At 31.6% G+C, this 19,323-nt stretch overlaps 3 protein-coding genes across 3 annotated transcripts; all 3 read right to left on the bottom strand.

The window, feature by feature from the left end:
* Positions 1–1,549: 1,549 nt before the first annotated feature.
* LOC121222569 (probable LRR receptor-like serine/threonine-protein kinase At3g47570) lies at positions 1,550–4,031 on the bottom strand. Its single transcript, XM_041103586.1, has 3 exons — positions 2,648–4,031; positions 2,086–2,517; positions 1,550–1,800 (listed from the first exon to the last, which is right to left on the bottom strand). The coding sequence occupies exons 1-2, from the start codon at positions 3,906–3,908 to the stop codon at positions 2,111–2,113; spliced, it is 1,668 nt and encodes a 555-aa protein (XP_040959520.1). The 5' UTR covers positions 3,909–4,031; the 3' UTR covers positions 1,550–1,800; positions 2,086–2,110.
* Positions 4,032–4,035: 4 nt separating this feature from the next.
* LOC121222119 (probable LRR receptor-like serine/threonine-protein kinase At3g47570) lies at positions 4,036–12,469 on the bottom strand. The gene is made up of 3 exons (XM_041102040.1): positions 12,350–12,469; positions 4,323–5,277; positions 4,036–4,193 (listed from the first exon to the last, which is right to left on the bottom strand). The coding sequence occupies exons 1-3, from the start codon at positions 12,467–12,469 to the stop codon at positions 4,036–4,038; spliced, it is 1,233 nt and encodes a 410-aa protein (XP_040957974.1).
* Positions 12,470–12,676: 207 nt separating this feature from the next.
* Positions 12,677–16,135, bottom strand: LOC107934366 (probable U3 small nucleolar RNA-associated protein 11). The gene is made up of 9 exons (XM_016866790.2): positions 15,942–16,135; positions 15,275–15,419; positions 15,070–15,160; positions 14,868–14,959; positions 14,669–14,762; positions 14,478–14,557; positions 13,763–13,846; positions 13,523–13,622; positions 12,677–12,929 (listed from the first exon to the last, which is right to left on the bottom strand). Exons 2-9 carry the CDS (start codon positions 15,328–15,330, stop codon positions 12,837–12,839), a joined length of 690 nt encoding a protein of 229 aa, XP_016722279.2. The 5' UTR covers positions 15,331–15,419; positions 15,942–16,135; the 3' UTR covers positions 12,677–12,836.
* Positions 16,136–19,323: the final 3,188 nt, after the last annotated feature.

Raw genomic sequence — 19,323 nt, 5'->3', positions numbered from 1 at the left:
ATATTAACTTTCAAAAATATAAAGTTCACATGAACAACCATATATTGACTAACATATTCAATAACATGACTGGTACAATAAGATGCAAAGTCAAAATTCAAAAATAATTTATCTTGGGAAGTGGCCATTCATGCAATGGAAAATTCAGTTCAAAAAGTTGCAGAGTTCATTGGAAGCTTTGAGCTCATTCAATACTGCGAGCTCAAACATTACTGCAAGCTCAAGTACAACTACGAGCTCATCGAAAGCTACCAGCTCAACCCAAATTGCAAGCTCATCAAAGTACGAACTTATAAAGGTTTTGGCGAACCCTCAAATGAAGTGATTATTAATTGAAGATAAAAGACAAAGGTACATGATTTTATTTATTTAAGAAAGTTTGTTTTCATTTACTGTTTATTTATTAATTTAATTTTTTAAAAATTGTAAAAAAGACAAATAGATAAAAAAGGAAGAGGAAACGGAAACGAATAGTAAAATAATAATAAAAAGAAAAATTTAATTTCTTCAGAAGGAATAAATTAAAAATTAAAAAAACATGGTAACCTAAATTGACCTAACAATAAAATTAATAAATCTTTCTCCTCACAAATAAAAAAAATCCTAAATTTACCAAATGAATAAAAATAATAAATTTTGGTCTAAAAGAAATAATAATACACTTGAAAAAAAACTCAAATAGATTAGAATTGAGATTAAATTAAGACAATGAAAAGATTCATTTATATTATAACTCATGATATAGTAATTTGATTATAATGAAAGTATTTTGATTATTTTAACTAAAATTATCTAACATCGTAAGCTTTTAATTAGGTTTATATTTTATTTTAATTAAAATTGTCGAAATATGATAAAGTTTGATTAGGAAAAGTACTGGAGAAAAAGAAAAAAAAGTATAATCACGTTGACCGTGGGATCCGAACCCACGTCCGCATGTTAAAATCCATAAGCGCTCTACTGGCTGAGCTGACCATCATAGCTTTTTAGTTCAAATGAAGCCATAGTAGCTTTCTTCTCTTTAGATTATTGTAGACGATCGAACATTTCAAGAGAAAACTGGCATAACAAGACATTTGGAACGAGAGTTAATCATATATAAATTCTGAAAATCAGAAGCTAACTAGTTTGCTCTTGTCTGAAAATATGTCAACGCATCCCAACTTAGAAGATGGAAATTATTACTAGGAAATCTAGTTTTGTAGATGCTGAAAGACTACGACAAATTCCTGTTGTTGGAAAGAAAGCATTGTAATGTCTTAAAATATTGAGCAAATTAATCTCTATACATTAAATTAAAGGACGATAGAATAATCGAATAACTTCACATAGCGTGTCACATGTACCTCACGGCAACACATAAGAACCAGTTTTTAACAATAAAAATGAATAAATTTTTTAACAAAAAGACTAGTTTGTTATAATATATAAAGATTAATTTACTCATTTTCTGAGTAGGATAGACAAAATGCAAATTAAAATTTTCTTGAATGTATTCAATTCTAATATTTTTAATATAGAAAAGATTATCAATTCCAGAAATATAAAGTTCCCATGAATAGCGATTGACTAACGTATTCAATACCATGACTGATACAATAAGATGCAAAGTAAAAATCAATCTAGTAGCTTATGATGCAAAGACAAAAACGAAGTATTATACAAATTACACTGAAAATTATTGGTAGAAAACAGGAAAAAGAACTCCATTTTTCTTCTATTTTCTTGGAGAACATCAAGCAAGTTGTCGGACTTGAGCCTCTTTGATGTTGATCCACACAACACCTTAGATACCTGCAACTAAAGAAACAAGGATTTATTAAAGCACATAGTAGGAATGTGGTGGGCTTTGAGTGGAAAAGAGAAAAAGAAAGTTTTATGTGTAATTGGTAAGAAAGATATGTGAAAGGAAAAATTTTTTTGATAGAGATGTGTTTGTTAGTTTAAAATTATTCACTTTTTAAATGTTTTACACCGAACACACCTATGAAAAAAAAGTATATACTTTCCATCTTTCCACTTTATCAACAAAGCTTAATTAATAAAACAAATGAGTATTTTATTAAGATAAGAAGCCATTATTACCTGCTGATTGAGTAGCATACAAAGTTCAAACACCACGACGCAGCCGAGTTGGATGAAGAAGCTTGTCTCTAATCGAACAAAGCTTGGTAATAACATTACTCATGTCCATCCTCTCACTTGGTGATTCGGTAGAACAAGTAAGTCCTATTTCGAATATTGAATTCAAGCACTGAAGATGTATGTCCTTTCCCAAGTTGTTTCCATTAAGAGTGATGTCCGCCGCTGTTCCTCCTCTGACACTTTCTTGAAGAAGAATGGGATCTATAATTTCAACCACTCGATCGGGCAAAGCTGCTTTGACAAAGTTATGAAAACTTAAACCTTCTTTGAACCTTTCATTCGTTGGCCTTTTCCCTGTTAACATCTCTAACAAGAGGATGCCATAGCTATACACATCGCCATTGGTTGACAACTCGCTTCCCATGCCATATTCTATAATTAATTCGTCACAAAATACATATATAAATGGTTGTAGTGGATAACCTCTAAATATACAACAAGACTGCTTTTAGATATATTTTTTTCTTTTAAATAATGAAAGAAATGAAAAAAGTGAACTTACCAAGTGGAGCATAGCCGATTGTTCCTCTTACTCCAAGGGAGCTTGATTCATTAGTGGAATAGTTTGGCCACTCTCCAGAAAGGATTTTTGCTAAGCCGAAGTCACTTATATGACCAACCATTTCCCCATCGAGTAAAACATTGCTTGGCTTGAGGTCACAATGAATGATTGGCGTCTCACAACGATGGTGCAGATATTCTAGTGCATGAGCAACATCTATGGCCACATTAAGTCTTTGAAAGAAATTTAGGTTTCTCATCGTCTCTGGTTTATTCATGCCAACAGATGGATGTAGCCAATCTTCCAAGCTTCCATTTTCCATGAACTCATAAACCAAGGCTTTAAAATCATTGCCTTTATAATCGATACCTGAAATGGCTGTTAATACCTTGACAAGATTACGATGTCGAATGTTCTTCAAAGCCTCGCATTCAACCAAGAAACTCCTCGAAGCTCTATGATTCAGAAGATTAAACACCTTTACTGCAATAACTGCTCCATTCGCTTCAAGAATTCCCTTGTATACAGATCCGAAACTTCCCGAACCAACCAAATTCTGAGGGGAGAATCCGTTTGTATCCCTTAGGATGCTTTGGTATGATAACTGTAAAAGAGAATTTTCTACATGAGTTGTCGTTGGCTTCTGCTCTTTTTTCTTTCTAAACCAGATGATGAGGAAAATAGAGAATACTAAAGTCACTCCTAAAATCACAACAATTATTGTGATCTTCAATTTAAGGGATGTGTTTTCTAATGTTTTGGAGTTACATCTTGACAAATGTAACTCAGGGATTCCTCCACAAAGCTTACTATTTCCCTCAACAAATGTAGCACTTGCATTCTTAAATACTCCTTCACTTGGTACTACTCCCTCAAAATCATTGAAAGAGAGATTTAGATACTTTAATGCCCCAAATCGCACAAGAAATTCTGGAATCCCACCGGAAAGATTATTGTCAGATAAGTCCAATGCCTCAAGACCTCTCAATGAACTCAAAGATGATGGAATGGGTCCTTCAAACAAATTCCCTTCCAAGAACAACTTCTCTAGACTTACACAACTACCTAGGTTTTTTGGAAGCAAACCAGATAATCTATTTTGAGAAATATACAATCGACCAAGATTTTTTAGTTTTTCTACTTCAACAGAAAGTTCACCAGTCAAATAGTTTGACGATAAATCTAGTAGAATGGACAAGGATGGAAGTCCAAGTACTTCAGGGGGTATTGGTCCACTAAGATTGTTACTAGAAAGATCCATTAGAAGCAAATTTTTGCAATTACCTAGACCTGAAGGAATGCTGCCCTGAAGATTGTTAAAACTTAAATCAAGTTCTGTTAACTCTATTAAATTTCCAATGGAGTGGGGAATTGTCCCAGAGAGAGAATTATTGAGAGCGGAAAAATTCTTTTAGCTTTTGAAGCCTCCCAATATTAAAGGGAATGGGACCTGATAATTGATTTTTGAATACCACAAGGAGCTCCAAATTGATGAGATTTCCAATCCCCTCCGGGATTCTTCCCGATATTTTGTTATTATATATTCCTAATCGTAAAAGATTTTTAGAAAAATTACTAATGCATTCAGGAAATTCCCCTCCAAAATTATTTTTACCTATATATAAATATTCTAGACTAGTTTTATTGACTAAACTGCAGAGAAAGTGCAAGTCACCTTCTCTCCCATGTCCCAAAAAATTTTGGCTTAGTTCAAGGTCATACAGTTTTTCTAGCTTTTCTAATGAAGGCACATTTCCATTGAACCTGTTTCCATTAAGTTCAAGTACATTAAGATATGTGGCATTGAATAATGAAATTGGAATTTTTCCAGAGATTTGGTTTGCCGCTACACCAAAGAACTCAAGATGAGGCATATTGATTTCTAAATCAGAATGAAGAGTACCTTGAATCTTGTTCACAACAATATCAAAGGTTTTAATATTGGAGAGATTGAACATTGAGACAGGAACAATACCAGAAATCGCATTTTCGGATATGGAGAAAAATGAAAGATTTCTCAGTTGTCCAAAAGCTTCAGGTATAATCCCACTCAATTCATTATTCCGCAAACCAAGTTTCTCCAAGGATGACAAGTTCCCCAACGAAGGTGGGATACTCCCAATCAAACGATTGTGGAAAAAACCCAATACTTTCAGGTTTGACAAGAGACCCAGCAAAGATGGTATTTCTCCCGTTAGCTGGTTGTTTGTCATATCAACTGATATAAGCTTAGAACAGGCAGATAAATTGGAAGGAATTTCACCACTGATGGAGTTATTGGCAAGGTGTAATGCTTCTAGTCTTCTTAAACCACCGATCTCTTGTGGAATTTGGTTGTAGAAGCTGTTGCCCACAAGATCCAACTCCCTGAGGAAGCTCAAATTTCCAATATAGGGTGACAATGATCCAGAGAGTTTGAGGATTCGAAGTTTCAGCTTGGTGACTCTTCGATGCTTGCGACCGCATGTAACACCGATCCATTGACAGAAGTGAAGGGAGCTATTCCAGGACTCCATAATCTTGAGTGGATCACCAGTTATCTTGGCTTTGAACTGGAGTAGAGCTTGTCGATCAGTGTCATTTCCTCTAACTACAGGGCTTGCTGTTGCTAAACGAAGCAAGTTAAGACCCTGCAAGTTGAAGAATGAGAGAAGAATAAAAAGGAAAAGAGAGCTAGACGCTTGAAAATGTTTTTTTGATGGCTCCATCAACATTAAACAAGTTGGTAATTGATAAGATGGATTTGTAAATGAGAGTGCATGGCTTATCATGAAGAACCAGAGTGCAATATATAGTTTTAGAATGATGATATTATCGTATTGTATCTACTGTCATGTGGCTATGATTTAAATGCGTCTACTTGGGGTTGGATTTTATCGTATTCTATCTACCGTCAATTGGTTTAGACTTTAAAAGTGATGTGGGTGGCATTTGCATGGGCCACCGCTCCTTAACTTATAGCATATATGATGTTTACTTAATTAAACATTGACCCCATATATAATGAACTGATAAGGGGAGACTTCAAAGTAAGCGCTGGATAGTTACGGTTGGTTCACAACTATGGAGCCCCAGAGTGCAACATATAGTTTTAGAATTATGATATTATCGTATTCTATCTACTGTCATGTGCTATTTTTCTATGTGCCTGCTTTAGTTGAAGGCGTCTACTTGGGGTTGGTTTTTATGGTCAATATTTTTTGTCACAACTGAGTCATACTACCATATTATGTTTTTTTTTCAGCTGACATCAATCAACAACAGGATTGTGAACGTAATGGAAGCGTTGTAAACAGTCATATTGCCCCCAACGACTAAGCTGTGCAGTTTTATATTTGAGGGATCCATTTACATGCATACCAATTCTTTCAAGTCCTTCAAAAATTACTTACATGCATAAGTTGGCAGGGGCGAATTTAAGGGAGTATTCTATTAAGTCCCCAATGATAAAATTATAAATCATATAAAAATATATAGTTAAATTATAAATTAGCATATAGTTAAATTACACTTTACCCTTAAAATGAAAAAAATTCTATTAAGTCCCTTAAAAAAATAATGTAATCATAAATTATTAGATGATAAAATTATATTATCATCTCTCAAAAATTTATAATTCAATTTCTCTACCCTAATTTTTTTTGAAATTAATCTTTAAAATCATATAAAAATATAAGAAATAAGAGTGTTTTTATACGGTTGTAAATAGATTCCTCTCTCCTTAAATCTATTTAAATTTTGGTAACAAGGTTCTTTGGGGTGATTTTTGGATGAATCCCCCATAAAGAAAGTCATTGCCCCATTGAATAAGCTAGACGATATACATCAAACGTTAGAAATGGATTTATCCATAGGAGATTGTGGTAATTCAATGCTGAACGTTTGTTAAGCAACTAATTGGTGCAATTTGCCACCACTTTCTACACTCAACATTAATTTCATGTAGAAAAAAAAAGAAGAAGGATACTTCTGAGTAGGGTCCCAATTGTGGAGCCACCATTCACTATTGTTATTTAAATTTCCAACGTCAAAACAAAGTTAAGTTCCCTTTCATTTCTTTCTGGAACAAAAATGGAAAATATAATTTTCTATTTCCAAAGTCGTATATATGATAGCTGATGGATAACCAGATTTGTTGCTTCTTTCTAGTTCTTGGGTCAATGCCCTTGAAGAACTGCCATTTCTGGAGCAATGAGTAAAGCATAAGCTTATGAAATTTCGTTTCTCTGGGACTGGGCGTCAAACATATGATGCTCTAATTTTGTAGAAAAGTTAGTAATATATGATATTTGATTGTATGTATGTGTGTGTTTAGGGTGATTATTAGATACAAATTTATGTTCGAAATGAGTATACTTAGGGTGTAAATGAGATATTTATGCTTGTAAGTTAGCTAAAAGAACACAGATTCGACACAATTATTATTGAGTCAACCTTAAACTCAAGCAACTTGAGCTATTGAGTGACTTGATTTTTTGTGTCTTAATGTTTGAATAGTTTCAGAACTTAGAACAAGTCTAGTTAAACGAGTTTGTTATGGTTCAATCTTTATGTTTAATTTTAGAAACTAATTCTAATTTAGCTCAAGCCAAATTTAATTTGAGTCAACCTCAGAGACGAATCTAAGGGGAGCATGGGCCTCGACTCCCTTAAAATAAAAAATTATTATTTAGGCTCTTTAAATTTTTTTTTAAATTTTAAATTAGTAAAGGTAAATTTGCACTTTGTCCCCTCTAAAATTATAAAAAATTGATTTAATTCTTTAAGAGTTATAAAGATATAGACTATTAAAAATTAAAATTTCATTTCGACCCCTCTAAATTTTTTTTTGGCTTCGCCCCTGGTCAAGCTTGAGCTAAGCTATTCCAGAATGCTATATCAGTGCCACAGATGCAAAGTGTAATGCCCCAAAGTTTTTATTTGTAATTTGTGAAATCTTGTCATGTGATAAATACTTTGCTTTAATGGTTAAGAGTCTTGTTTATGTGTTAGAGGTCTTTGGTTCAATTTTTTGTGGGGGCAAGTGGGGTTATTTTGTTTTTGTTAATGGCTTTGTGGGATGTTCAGCTTGTGGAGTTTGGGTTGTAATTGAACACTAAATAAAAAAGGAAGAGAAAAGAATCTGAAGGTTAGGGGGTTAGTTGAGATAAGTTGTGGGCGAGAAAATAACAACATTGTCGACGCCACACAACCACTCAAAATTTTGAAATTTTCTCCAAGATCGTACACATCGTTCTGAACGATCGTGAGCGTTCTGTGGGATCGGTATGTGATCAAATAATCTATAAAACATAAAATATGGTCATTTATTAGTATACTTCTATTATATGTATGTGTATTTGTGATAACATATGATAAGTTAATCTTGTAATAGGCTATCTGTTATGACATGCGTGTATAACTGTAGCATGTATGATTTCTGTTATGATTATATCTACATCGGGGACGGGTTATATTATGTGGAGGAAGTGTTTTTGTGAGAGGCGATATGTCGCCTATTATACTGGTAGCATAGCTGCAAATATTCTGAAAAGTGTCTTAATGACACTAAGTGGTGTGTAAGGTAGGATGGGTGTTTCATATCCCATATGGTGTGTTGGGATGGTCGGAGATAGCGTGTAGCGGGTGGGGGTAGGAAAGCATGTCTGTATCTGTTATGCTCTGATATGATTCTGTTTCTTTAAAATCTGTCTCATATAAATTAATTGTTACATTATTTGTTACACATTGAGTTTCGAACACTCATATTCTGTTTGATAGATATTTTCAGGTAATCCTCAGGCTTAGGCTAGTTGGTGTGACGGGGGCTCAGTTATTAAAGTTTTGTTTTCATTTTTAAATACTTTTAATTTTAGATTAAAGTGTTTTGTAAATTTTAGACTATTTTGGGTTTTGGACTTTGTTTTCTGTTTTTTCGTATAATATTATTTAAACGTTTTATCAACAATGGTTGTTTTCAGCAAAAAACAACGGGCTTCAAATAACAAACCGTGTTTTCAAAAAAAAAAATACAACTTTCTAAGTGTTTCCGCCGCAAAATCATAAGTTTTATAAAATTTAAACAAAAATTGTTTTCAATGAAATATTTAAATAAGATATGCTTTCGAATAATCCAAGATTTTTTGAGTTTGCAACTATTTTCAAGATACACGAAAACAAAATTTTCAATCATTATATGTAACAACTCCAGATTTGGGCATAACATCTAGGTCAGGTTCGAGGGTATTACACAAAGAACTAGGCTCGGTTCATGTTATCAATGCAATAACAAGAAGTGTGACTTTCATCTTCATGAAAATTGTGGGGTGACCAAGACTATCACCACCCATTCATTCTTCAAAAACAACAACTTCAAGCTCGAAGAGAAAGGGAAACGAGGCAAAACTTGTAAAGCATGTGGCAAAGATGTTCAAGGTTTCGTGTATAAATCCACAGAAACATATTTGCATCCTTGTTGTTTGATGCTCCTGATGTGTCGTGAACTAATTAAAACTTTTACTAAGGCAAGTGCACCTATCAATTAATAGTATAGTTACGGTGAGCAAATATATCGTTCCCACGAAGATTACAAGTACTAGTAATTACTGTCTTTCTATTATTTAATCAAATAATTCGAATGATTGATTAAAAACAAAAAAAACTAATTTAATTACTAACGAACACGACAAAAAAAAACTAATCAAGAAAACAAACGATTAACAAGCAAGAAGGGAAACAAAACATAGGAAAGAACCTACCTAGATTTCATTTGTTACTATTAATCTAAATTATGCAATTTCTTTACTTAGTAACTTAATCCGTTGAAATATCTAAATTATACAAATATCTCATTCAAGCATAAAAGCAATTGACTTTAAGTTGATTAATTGAATTTTTTTCTAATTAAAACCCCTATTATGCCATTAACTCGTGTTATAGATTCTCCTATTAGATTTTACTTTAATTCAGTATATTTATATTGTCTTATTTCTAGAATTGCATGCAACTCCACTCAATTACGTAAGATCTACTCCTAAACAGGGTTTATTCAACTTCCGATTTAAGCACATCAAACATGGATTAATAGTTTAGAAATATTAAACTAAGAATTAAGCACACATAATTGAGAATAAGAAACTAAGTATTTATTTCGAAAAATAAAAAATCAAACGATATAATCTATTATAGGGTTCATGTCCCTTAAGTATTTAAAAAATTAGTTCATGTTTAAAAATAAAAACATCCAAGATATAGTATATCCGAAAGAAAAAAGAAACTCATGATGATTTTCTTAGAAATTAATTGGAAATCTTCAATCTTGACAAATGGGTTAGTGATTATCAAAGAAGAAAATAGGGAAAGTTCAAATGGGAGAAAGGAAAATGAAGGGTCATTGATGTAGTATGCTTTGGATCTCATAGTCCAAGCTGTTTTAGGGGGTGATGTTTCTTCATTGCTTGATTGTTAGACTATTCTCTCTATTGCAAATAATTGGATGCTGGTCAGTGTTTGATTTTTATTTTTGTGGTAAATTTTTATGGATTTCAAGTTGATTAGCATAAAGTTTAGGGTTCATTCCTGTATTTGTAAACCTTTTCTCCCTTCTCCATTATAATATAATTGTTGACTTGTATACAATAATTATTTTAATGTCAAAACAAGGGATGAGTGAAATAATAAGAACTTAAATGTAATTTCTAAACTCCTTAGTGTTTATATTATTGTAGATCAATAGTATATTTCAAGAGAAAACAAACATAACAAAACACTTGGAATGAGGCTTAGTAATGTATAAATTCATAAAGTCAAAAGCCAACTAGTTTATTCTTGTTTGAAAAGCTATTGATGTCAGCATATCCTAACATAAAACATTGAAATTATATGATCCAGTAGATCAGAATCCATTGGTGAGTAGAACAATATATTTTAGGTCCCAGTTAATCTGACGGTTTCAGAGATCGAAGAATAAATCTTTTTAAATTTTGGCTTGTAAATTCATGTTGTTCGAGAGAAAAAGAAGGAGACATTTTGATTGGTATAGGTGGTGCAAACAGAGAGGGCCATACAACAATGATTTTAACATTCTAATGACTTCAATGAAAACTTTTGAATAGTTTAGTTATCATATTGCAACTTGCAATTCGACTCCTAATACAAGAGCCTCTATGATATTTTTACTGTCAAAAAATTTGAAAAAAAAAAAAGATTCTTAGACTTTTGAATTTACGTAACAAGCATATGGTTCCCCCACCATGCAAATTAAGGATTTCTTGAATGTACTCATGTCTAAATTTTTTAATAGAGAAAATATTATCACTATTAAAAATATAAAGTTCACATGAACAACCATTGACTAACATATTCAATAACATGACCGGTACAATAAGATGCAAAGTCAAAATTCAAAAATAGTTTATCTTGGGAAGTGGCCATTCATGCAATGGAGAACTCAGTTCAAAAAGTTACGAGTTCATTGGAAGCTTCGAGCTCATTCAAAACTGCGAGCTCAAACATTACTGCAAGCTCAAATACAACTACGAGCTCATCGAAAGCTGCGAGTTCAACCCAAATTGCAAACTCATCAAAGTTCGAACTTATAAATGTTTTGGCGAACCCTCAAATTGCATGTGCTGGAATGATGATTTTATTTAGCCTATTTGTTAAAGTTAACTTGCTAAAAACAAACAGAGTTAGCATTGAAATGATGATTTTAGGTACTGATTTCTTCCAATCAGTTTATGTATAAGTTTTATCTTTACTTTTTCAAGATGACTTGGTAGGATTAGTTGATTACTTGTAACCACTTCACCTATATATTGTAATTTTTGGAATGAAAATCAATAGGAAATATACAAGCAGTTTTATTTCATCTGCTAAGTTTTCTTGTTCTGATCTCTCTCTCGATACAAAAACACCAACAGTCTGACTTGATCACAATCTAGTAGCTTATGATGCAAAGGAAAAAATAAAATATTTTACAAATTACACTGAAAATTATTTGTACAAAATAGGAAAAAAAAACCCTGATATTTATTCTATTTGCTTGGAGAACATCAAGCACTTTGTCGGACTTAAGCCTTTCTGAAGTTCATCCACACAACACTTACATACCTGCAACTAAAGAAACAAGGTTTTGTTTAAGCACATCATATCATCAAAAAAGTAGTAGAAATGTGCACTTTGTTGATCGGTTAGAATGAAAACCAATCGATATAACGGTTTCAAACAAAGGAATCAATTTCTAAGTGAACGACTTGCAACCTGTAAAAAGATAATAATCAGAACAAAAATTCTACAATTAAATCAATTTATAATTTTTTTATTTTATGAATTTTTAAGTATTTATTTAATTATTGTTAAACTGATGATCTAAATGGTCTGAGTAATTTGATCTTCTATCTATTTTTTATAACATTGTACAACCCACGCTAAACATTTTAACATATTTAATTTAAAAAAATTATAAAATTATTAAAAGGATTGTAAAATTAAATAGCATGCTTTACTATATTCATTGCATTATTTTACATATATAAAATTTAAGAAAAAGATATATTTGAACCTACCAAAAATCAATTGCATACTTGATAAGTTATTTTTGAAAGCAATTAAACTTCGTTAAACAATCAAAGGTACATAAGCCCAAACATGTAAGACACGGGACCAAATAGGCCAAACCCAAGCCTATGGAAAGCAGACCCTAAACTCCACCATACAACCAACCCCCCTTGCCTGAAGTCTAGGACGGAGGAAACTGGCCGTCAGGACCCAAGCAAGCAAGGCTGAGGTACCCAGGTTCCAGCAGGCTCGCCAGTGAAGTGGAACCAAGGTTGCCGTCGACATAATGGAGCTTGTCGGGGAAGACCAATCGACTGGATTCACTTTATACTTAAGTTTGGATCTTTAAAACAAATTGCCAAAAGTATTTGGATACTTTATATTGTCAAATATTTAGGATTAAATTGAATTCAATAGAGTTCAGACATAACAATAATAATAATAATAATAATAATAATGATAATGATAATAATAATAATAATAATAAACTCATTTAAGTAATAATAATTCTCATATCATATATAATTGGTCCCATGCCCCTGAAAATCATAACAATGCAAAACTTTCAATATTTATGGCTTAGATCTCTCTCACAACATGGGGAAAGCTGCTAAAGCCAAATTGCCTTTCTTCACCAGCACAACCATCTTTGTCACCTCTTTCTTTCTGATCTCCATTTATACACTGGCTTGGAGGTTGGACATACTAACTCGTCTTCACGGAGTTTCCGCTTCCGACCCTTTTTCTGTACCATGAAATCGATTCTAAAATTTAAATGCACTGTCCACATTATATTGAAATTTTCTTAAAACATTCGATTGATTGCACTTGATGTTCCTAGACTATAATCTAGACTTTAAATTGGTCATAAGCTTTCGAAACGATTTAATTGAGTCATCAAAGCATCCATATCATATCAATCATGCCCTTCCATCAGTCTAACGTCAGCTTAGACATAACACAAGTTTAGATTTGAAATAAATCATATTTAAAACACATGCTCGAATTTTAAATACATGTATACCTATCGTATGAACAGCATGAATCTAAAGTGAGTTCCATTTTTTCAACACTTGAAACCCACACTATCTATCCAATAAGTAGATATGTATTTAAAATTTGTTTTTCGTGTTTTAAACATGCTCAACATCAAAATCAAAGCTAATATTTAATGCCTATGCTGATGGTTAGGTTGACAGAAGGACTTGATTAATACAATAATGATACCATAAGGGCTCAATTACTATGTTTTGAAGTTTGGATTTGGATAATAGTTTAGACTCTGGACTATAGTTTGAGGACGTCTGATGCAATTAAACCCCAAAATATTACCCGTACCTGTAATTCCTTCTTCAGTGACATTTCCATATATAGCTTCTCCAGCTGATTCACTCTACTATTCCTGGCTTCTAATTCCCTGTAAGAAGCAGCTGTCTTCCTACATGTGAAAGGTCAAAAATGTGTAAAGATGGGAAATCATGGTCAAGATGAAGACAACTTATGGCAGTGAACATATTGTCAATGGCCATTCCAGTTATTTATCAAACACACCATGTAAAATATTGTCAATTAACTAACCTTTTAATAAGATCAGGGATATCACCAGAAGGGGGAGTAACGCTGCTTTCTGAAGCTTGTGACTGTAATTCTCTAGCTTCTTCCCTGTAAAGAAGAATATATATGAATACATATTTCTTATATTTCAAAACAATATATAATATCAATAAGTATAAAATTTACTTTGATTCATCAAAAGGTCTCCTTTTTTTTCCAGTTTGTGAAGATAATGAGAACATGTACCGCTAAACTGTTCTATATCTTAGGGCCCAAGAACTATATTTCAACTAATTTTACCGGTTCAACAACCATACCAATGAAAGCAACCACGGATGCAAAATCAGAGTATTTGTTCTAATCAATGAAAACAAAAGCAAGCAATTTCAACTATATTTCTTTTTTGTTTTTCTCTTTTGGCCAATCATGGATGCATTTCTGACACTGTAGAAGTATCGCAAATTAATATGATAAATGTTACTAAAACTTCCAAAGAGCTTAAAAAATCAAATGTCACGATGGATATTATTTAAAGGATGTGGTAGAACAATTGAAGATAAGTAGGTACTTTTCGGTTGAATTTCAAAAAAGGCAAACTAAAGGTAAATCACTTTTTTACTTGAAAGGTTATCACCCTATACTAGTCTTGTACAACAACAGCTCACAATTTCTGTTTCTAGCTAACAACCAGAGACAAGGAATAAAAAAAGGGTGATATACTGATATTAAGAAATCAAACCTATCCTCGGCATAGTAAATGTGTCTGTTAGATGGATGATTATCAACAGAATGCAACACTGCAGTTAGCTTCTCAATTTTCTGCAGCAGAATAAAATAGTAGCGATGATTAGTTGCACATAGTTTTCATCACCATGACCATGTAGGAAATATCATATACCCCTTGATAAACCAAAAATCATTCATTGGTACCTTCCTTTCACTTTGCAATTTCTGTAGTATATATCCTATGTCTTGAGTCTTCATTAGCATGAGTTCTTCTTGAGTGTATTTGTTAGCCTGACTCCTATACAAATAAAGAATTCGGAAAATAAGAAAAGAAGACCAAATAAGCTTTCTAGATTTGCAAGCCTGAATAGAAAACAGTATAAACAAGAAAGCTGTATTTTACTCAGGTTTATGAACTCCATCCACAGTTCTCGTTTTTATCATCTGAAAGTAAAATTCATCTGGGTTTCTGAATGCAGCTTTCTCCTTGAGTTTCTATATAGAGCAAATCAACAAAAAGAGCACAAAAAAAGAGGAAGAAATTAGTGAGCACATACTATAATATAAACAGCATGAAATTGTATGCACTAAACAAATAAACTTGCCCGTAACATTTCTTCTTTCTTGTGGAATGCTTTAGCACGGACGACATAATCCTTGTGTTTCTCAAGAAGCCCAAATTTTTTCCTCGATGAACTAAAATATAACCAGTATTGAACAACACAAAAGCAAATGCACAATAAGGAAAAGCTATGTAGAATGCATGGCTATAATAAATGGAGAAAAAAAAAAAAGAGAGCTGAGACTCACGGTTGAGCACGTTCCTTGTGAGCACGTCTGCTGATAGCATTCTTTAATGATGACATTTTTAAGGTAAGGTAAAGCAAGCAACCACCAGAACTTCACGGTTACAACCTAAGTTGCGGATGAAGCAACTTAAGAATATGGTGCAATGCTACAAAATCAAAATAGCCAGCAAAATAAATGGAAAAGAGTCAAAAGACTGCAGTCTAAATTTAACCCTAAAACCCTAATTCCATCGAGAAACTAATAACAACCAAATTCATTAATTCAAATTAAAAGCAGAAAAAAATCCAAAAAAAAAATTTAATCAACTACAAATAAATAATAGTAACATAAACATGATAAAATTTGCTACCAGCCAGTGACGAATGAGGGTTTTTTATTTTTATTTTTTTAATTCTGTTTAAAGACCTAAGTTATTGATTACATATATTCCCAGCACAATTAGACTTAAATTTTTTTAATTCCTTCTTTTCCTGTACAATGATTTTTTTTAAGGTAAAAAAATCAATTTTAACACCAACAGCAGTGCATCAAGTTAAACAATCACAATTCAACTGAAAAAAAAAGGGTAAATTTTGAAGCCTCATACGCCTACTGCCAAATACACATAAAAACTCAAAATTTAAATACAGAGTAAACAATTAATCCAATTTTGAAGTCTTTAACCGACCTTTGAAAAAAAAAATAGCGAGCCACTAAGTGAAAAGTGAAGCAAGCAATTGATGGAGACGATGAAGAAAGCAGCGTGAAGGGAAGCAATCGATGACGTGAATGGAAGCACCCGGTGGGAAGAGGGATGGGTTTGGGATTTTGGGTGGGAAAGAGCTAGGGTTTGGTATCTGCAAAAAGAGATGGGCTTGGGAGCAACCGATTGTTTTTAATTGGGCTTGGGTTGATTAATTAAAGAGTTAACTACATTCAAGGTCACTAAACTATTAGTAAGTTTACATTTTGGTCACTTAACTTTAAAAAGTTACAAAATTGTTATTGAACTATTGGAAAGTTTTCATTTAAGTCACGGAGCTAATTAAGTTTTTTTGCAAAAGTTCGTTTAGCAAGCTCTAGGTTGATTTGATGGTTAGTGTTGGAGATCAAAAAAGAAAGTTGTCTAGATTTGGTTTGCAGATCCATGATGTTCACGAGAAAGGGAAGGAAGGAGACTTTTCGATTAGTATAGGCAGTGCAAACAAATAAGGTCGTATAACAGTGATTTTAACAGTCCGGTGACTTAAATGAAAAGTTTTGAATAGTTTAGGGATCATCTTATAATTTTTTAAAATTTAATGATCAAAATATAAACTGAGGTTAGGTGTAGCTTATTTTTAATTAAATTGATTGGATAATTGGGTTTGTGTTAAGTAAAAATAAATAAATCTTGGGCTAGTATTAATGGATTGTTGGTTGGGTAGTTGAATTTTGAGTTTAGGGAATTAAAATTATATTATATAGTATATTATAAATATATTTGAAATAAATTAAATTAATAATTGTGAGTCAATTAAGTCAGTTGGTTCGGCCTTGTATATTTTAATAATCGATAATCCATAGCTTAAGTTGATTAAATTTTAAAAAATATGATTATAATAAATTATTATTTTTTAATAATTTTATTATAAGTTCTGATCATATCTGTTTTTTTAACACAATACGTAGAATTACCCATAACATAGAGGTGCTCATGGCCGGGTTGTGTTGAGTCGGGTTCGAGCCGGGTTTAAGCATGATATTAACTATTTTATATTTGCCCAAGCTCGGCCTAGCCTGAAATCTGGGCCTAAAAAATTTCCCAAACCCATTTATATTTGCTAAAGACTAACCCAGACCTATTTTAAGCCAATCCTGATTATTTTTAAATTTTTTAAAATTTTTTATATTATATTATATTATTTTATACATTTTTTATTTATTGAAATTTTTTATATAGTCAACTTAAAATTATTTTAATGTTTACATTAAAGTAATATTATATATTTAGTATAAGTTTATTTTTTAACGTGTTCTAAATTACATAATATATAAAAATAATGTAATATAAAGTATTATAAACTTAAAATGGGTCGGGCCAGGATCAGCCTCAGGCCTTGAATGTTCAAACTCGACCCATATTTTAAACGGGCTTAATTTTTTTGCTCAAACCCTCTCAAATTTCGAACGGATTTTCAGGCTTGTGCGGGTAGCTTGACCTATGAACATGTCTACCATAGCCTCTTTCCGACCCATAAATAGGAAGATTATGCGCTTCAGCACACTCGAACGAACGTTTTCTAGCATTGGTAACAATACTCATAATAAATTATTTTTTAAATTTTATAAAATTTTTAATATTTTGTGTTTTTAATTGCCAAAAATCTAGAAAAAAAATATTTTTTTGACAATTTTCTAAATTTTATTTTTATTGTTTCCTTTTTTTTTTGAAATATTTATAATCTATATTATAGAATTCAACTAAGAGCAGCCTCCAAAGTCAAAAAGAAAGTTTGCCCAAAATATATTTATTTGTTTTGAAAACTTGGGAAGAAAGTTTATGATTATAGGATACAATGGGCTTTGGAAAACTATGGAATTCTAAAACGTTGAAAAGTAGGCTCTCTCCAAAGAATTAGCAACACCATTTTATGTAATATATGCATCCTTAGACATATTCAATTTTCATACATTTAATAATTTATTAGAATTTTTATCAGACGCGTATGTATCTAGCACACGCTAAATAAAAATGTCATTTATTAATAGACATGTGTACTCACGAATGAAATTCATCACTAAAAGCTTGATACATCGACAATTTGTAATAATTTATACAATCGAACAATTATCCAAACACATAATATATGTTCTTCTTTGAGAAGTTGTTGTACTAGAACCACATTGTTCAATATTTGCTCTTTAGAGAGAGATATAAGAACACATAATATATGTTAATGTTCTTAAATCTTATGATATTTTGTTGTTGAATAAGCAAAAACCCATCCACTAAGCAGAGGTAGAGCTAGAGGGGTTGGCAGGGCCCGACCCCCTTAAAATAAATGTTTTTTTTATTTAGATCCCTTTATAATTTATAGAATTTTAAATTAGTAATGATAAAATTGCACATTGACTCCTCAAAAATGATAAAAATTTGATTTAATCATTAAAAATTATAAAGATATAGTTTATTAAAATGGTGAAATTGTATTTTTTTTATAAAAAAATATATAATTTAATTCTAGCTCCAAAAGTGATAAAAATTTGATTTAATCATTTAAAATTTATAAAGATATAATGTAATAGCCTGTTTTTGAGTGGTGTCGAAAACAATGGTTTTGGGGCCATCAAATCCGACGAGTAATTTCGTAAATACTATATACAATATTTACGTGTAAAATATAGTTTTTAAAAGGCTTTTGATATGATAATATATGTTATATAAACGATTTATAAAGTTTAAGTGGTTTGACCTTAAGGTAAAGTGGTTTTAGAAAATAAGGTATCAGGACCTCGTTTCTATAAATTGAGCCGTAAATATTTTTTTAAATATTTACGGAGTATCATTAAGGTGGTATTAAAGTTTTGTTGAAAATTTTTAACATTTCGATAGTTAATTAATTAAAAGGAACTAAATTGTAAAAGATGTAAAATTTAATCACTATTTGATTTGAGTGATTAAATGGTTAATTGTATAAAGCAAAAGGGAATTAAATGGTAATTAAATCATGGTCAAAGTTCCCAAGCCTTATGATTGAATCCACTAGCTTTTGGATTAATTGTTCTTTTAGTCCTAATTAGTTTGAGATTAAATTGCAAATAAATTTATTTAGTTAGGATTTAATTAAATTGAATAACCAATTGTGAAATTAAACCTTCCTTTGATGGTAATTGTGCCATATATTTATGTGATGGACAAATATGGACATAAATTTGGTGCTTTAAATTAATTATTAACCAAGGGTAATATGGTACTTTGATTAATTAAATTAAATTAAAACATTAAAGCTTTCATCTTTTATCTTCTTTTCTTTAACCGAATGCTCAAACAAAAAAAAAAAAAGAAGAAGCCATGGATGAAGCTTCAT

Source organism: Gossypium hirsutum, chromosome D10, assembly GCF_007990345.1.
Source record: "Gossypium hirsutum isolate 1008001.06 chromosome D10, Gossypium_hirsutum_v2.1, whole genome shotgun sequence".
In the NCBI taxonomy this organism is placed as follows: domain Eukaryota; kingdom Viridiplantae; phylum Streptophyta; class Magnoliopsida; order Malvales; family Malvaceae; genus Gossypium; species Gossypium hirsutum.
The sequence above is the reverse complement of the archived record's forward strand: the minus strand, read 5'-3'. Positions and strand labels throughout refer to the sequence as shown.

Excerpts from the sequence above, each read along its gene's own strand:
- LOC121222569 (XM_041103586.1), bottom strand. The coding sequence starts at position 3,908 with ATGGATCTTTCTAGTAACAATCTTAGTGGACCAATACCCCCTGAAGTA. Across the intron at positions 2,518-2,647 it reads AATCGGCTATGCTCCACTTG|AATATGGCATGGGAAGCGAG; the intron begins GTAAGTTCACTT and ends AATTAATTATAG.
- LOC121222119 (XM_041102040.1), bottom strand. The coding sequence starts at position 12,469 with ATGTCGACGGCAACCTTGGTTCCACTTCACTGGCGAGCCTGCTGGAAC. Across the intron at positions 5,278-12,349 it reads CTAGACTTCAGGCAAGGGGG|GGTCTTAACTTGCTTCGTTT; the intron begins GTTGGTTGTATG and ends TTCAACTTGCAG. Across the intron at positions 4,194-4,322 it reads TTTGGGACATGGGAGAGAAG|GAATATATAATAACAAAATA; the intron begins GTGACTTGCACT and ends TTTTACGATTAG.
- LOC107934366 (XM_016866790.2), bottom strand. The coding sequence starts at position 15,330 with ATGTCATCATTAAAGAATGCTATCAGCAGACGTGCTCACAAGGAACGT. Across the intron at positions 15,161-15,274 it reads CACAAGGAACGTGCTCAACC|TTCATCGAGGAAAAAATTTG; the intron begins GTGAGTCTCAGC and ends GTTATATTTTAG. Across the intron at positions 14,763-14,867 it reads GATGGAGTTCATAAACCTGA|GAGTCAGGCTAACAAATACA; the intron begins GTAAAATACAGC and ends TTATTTGTATAG.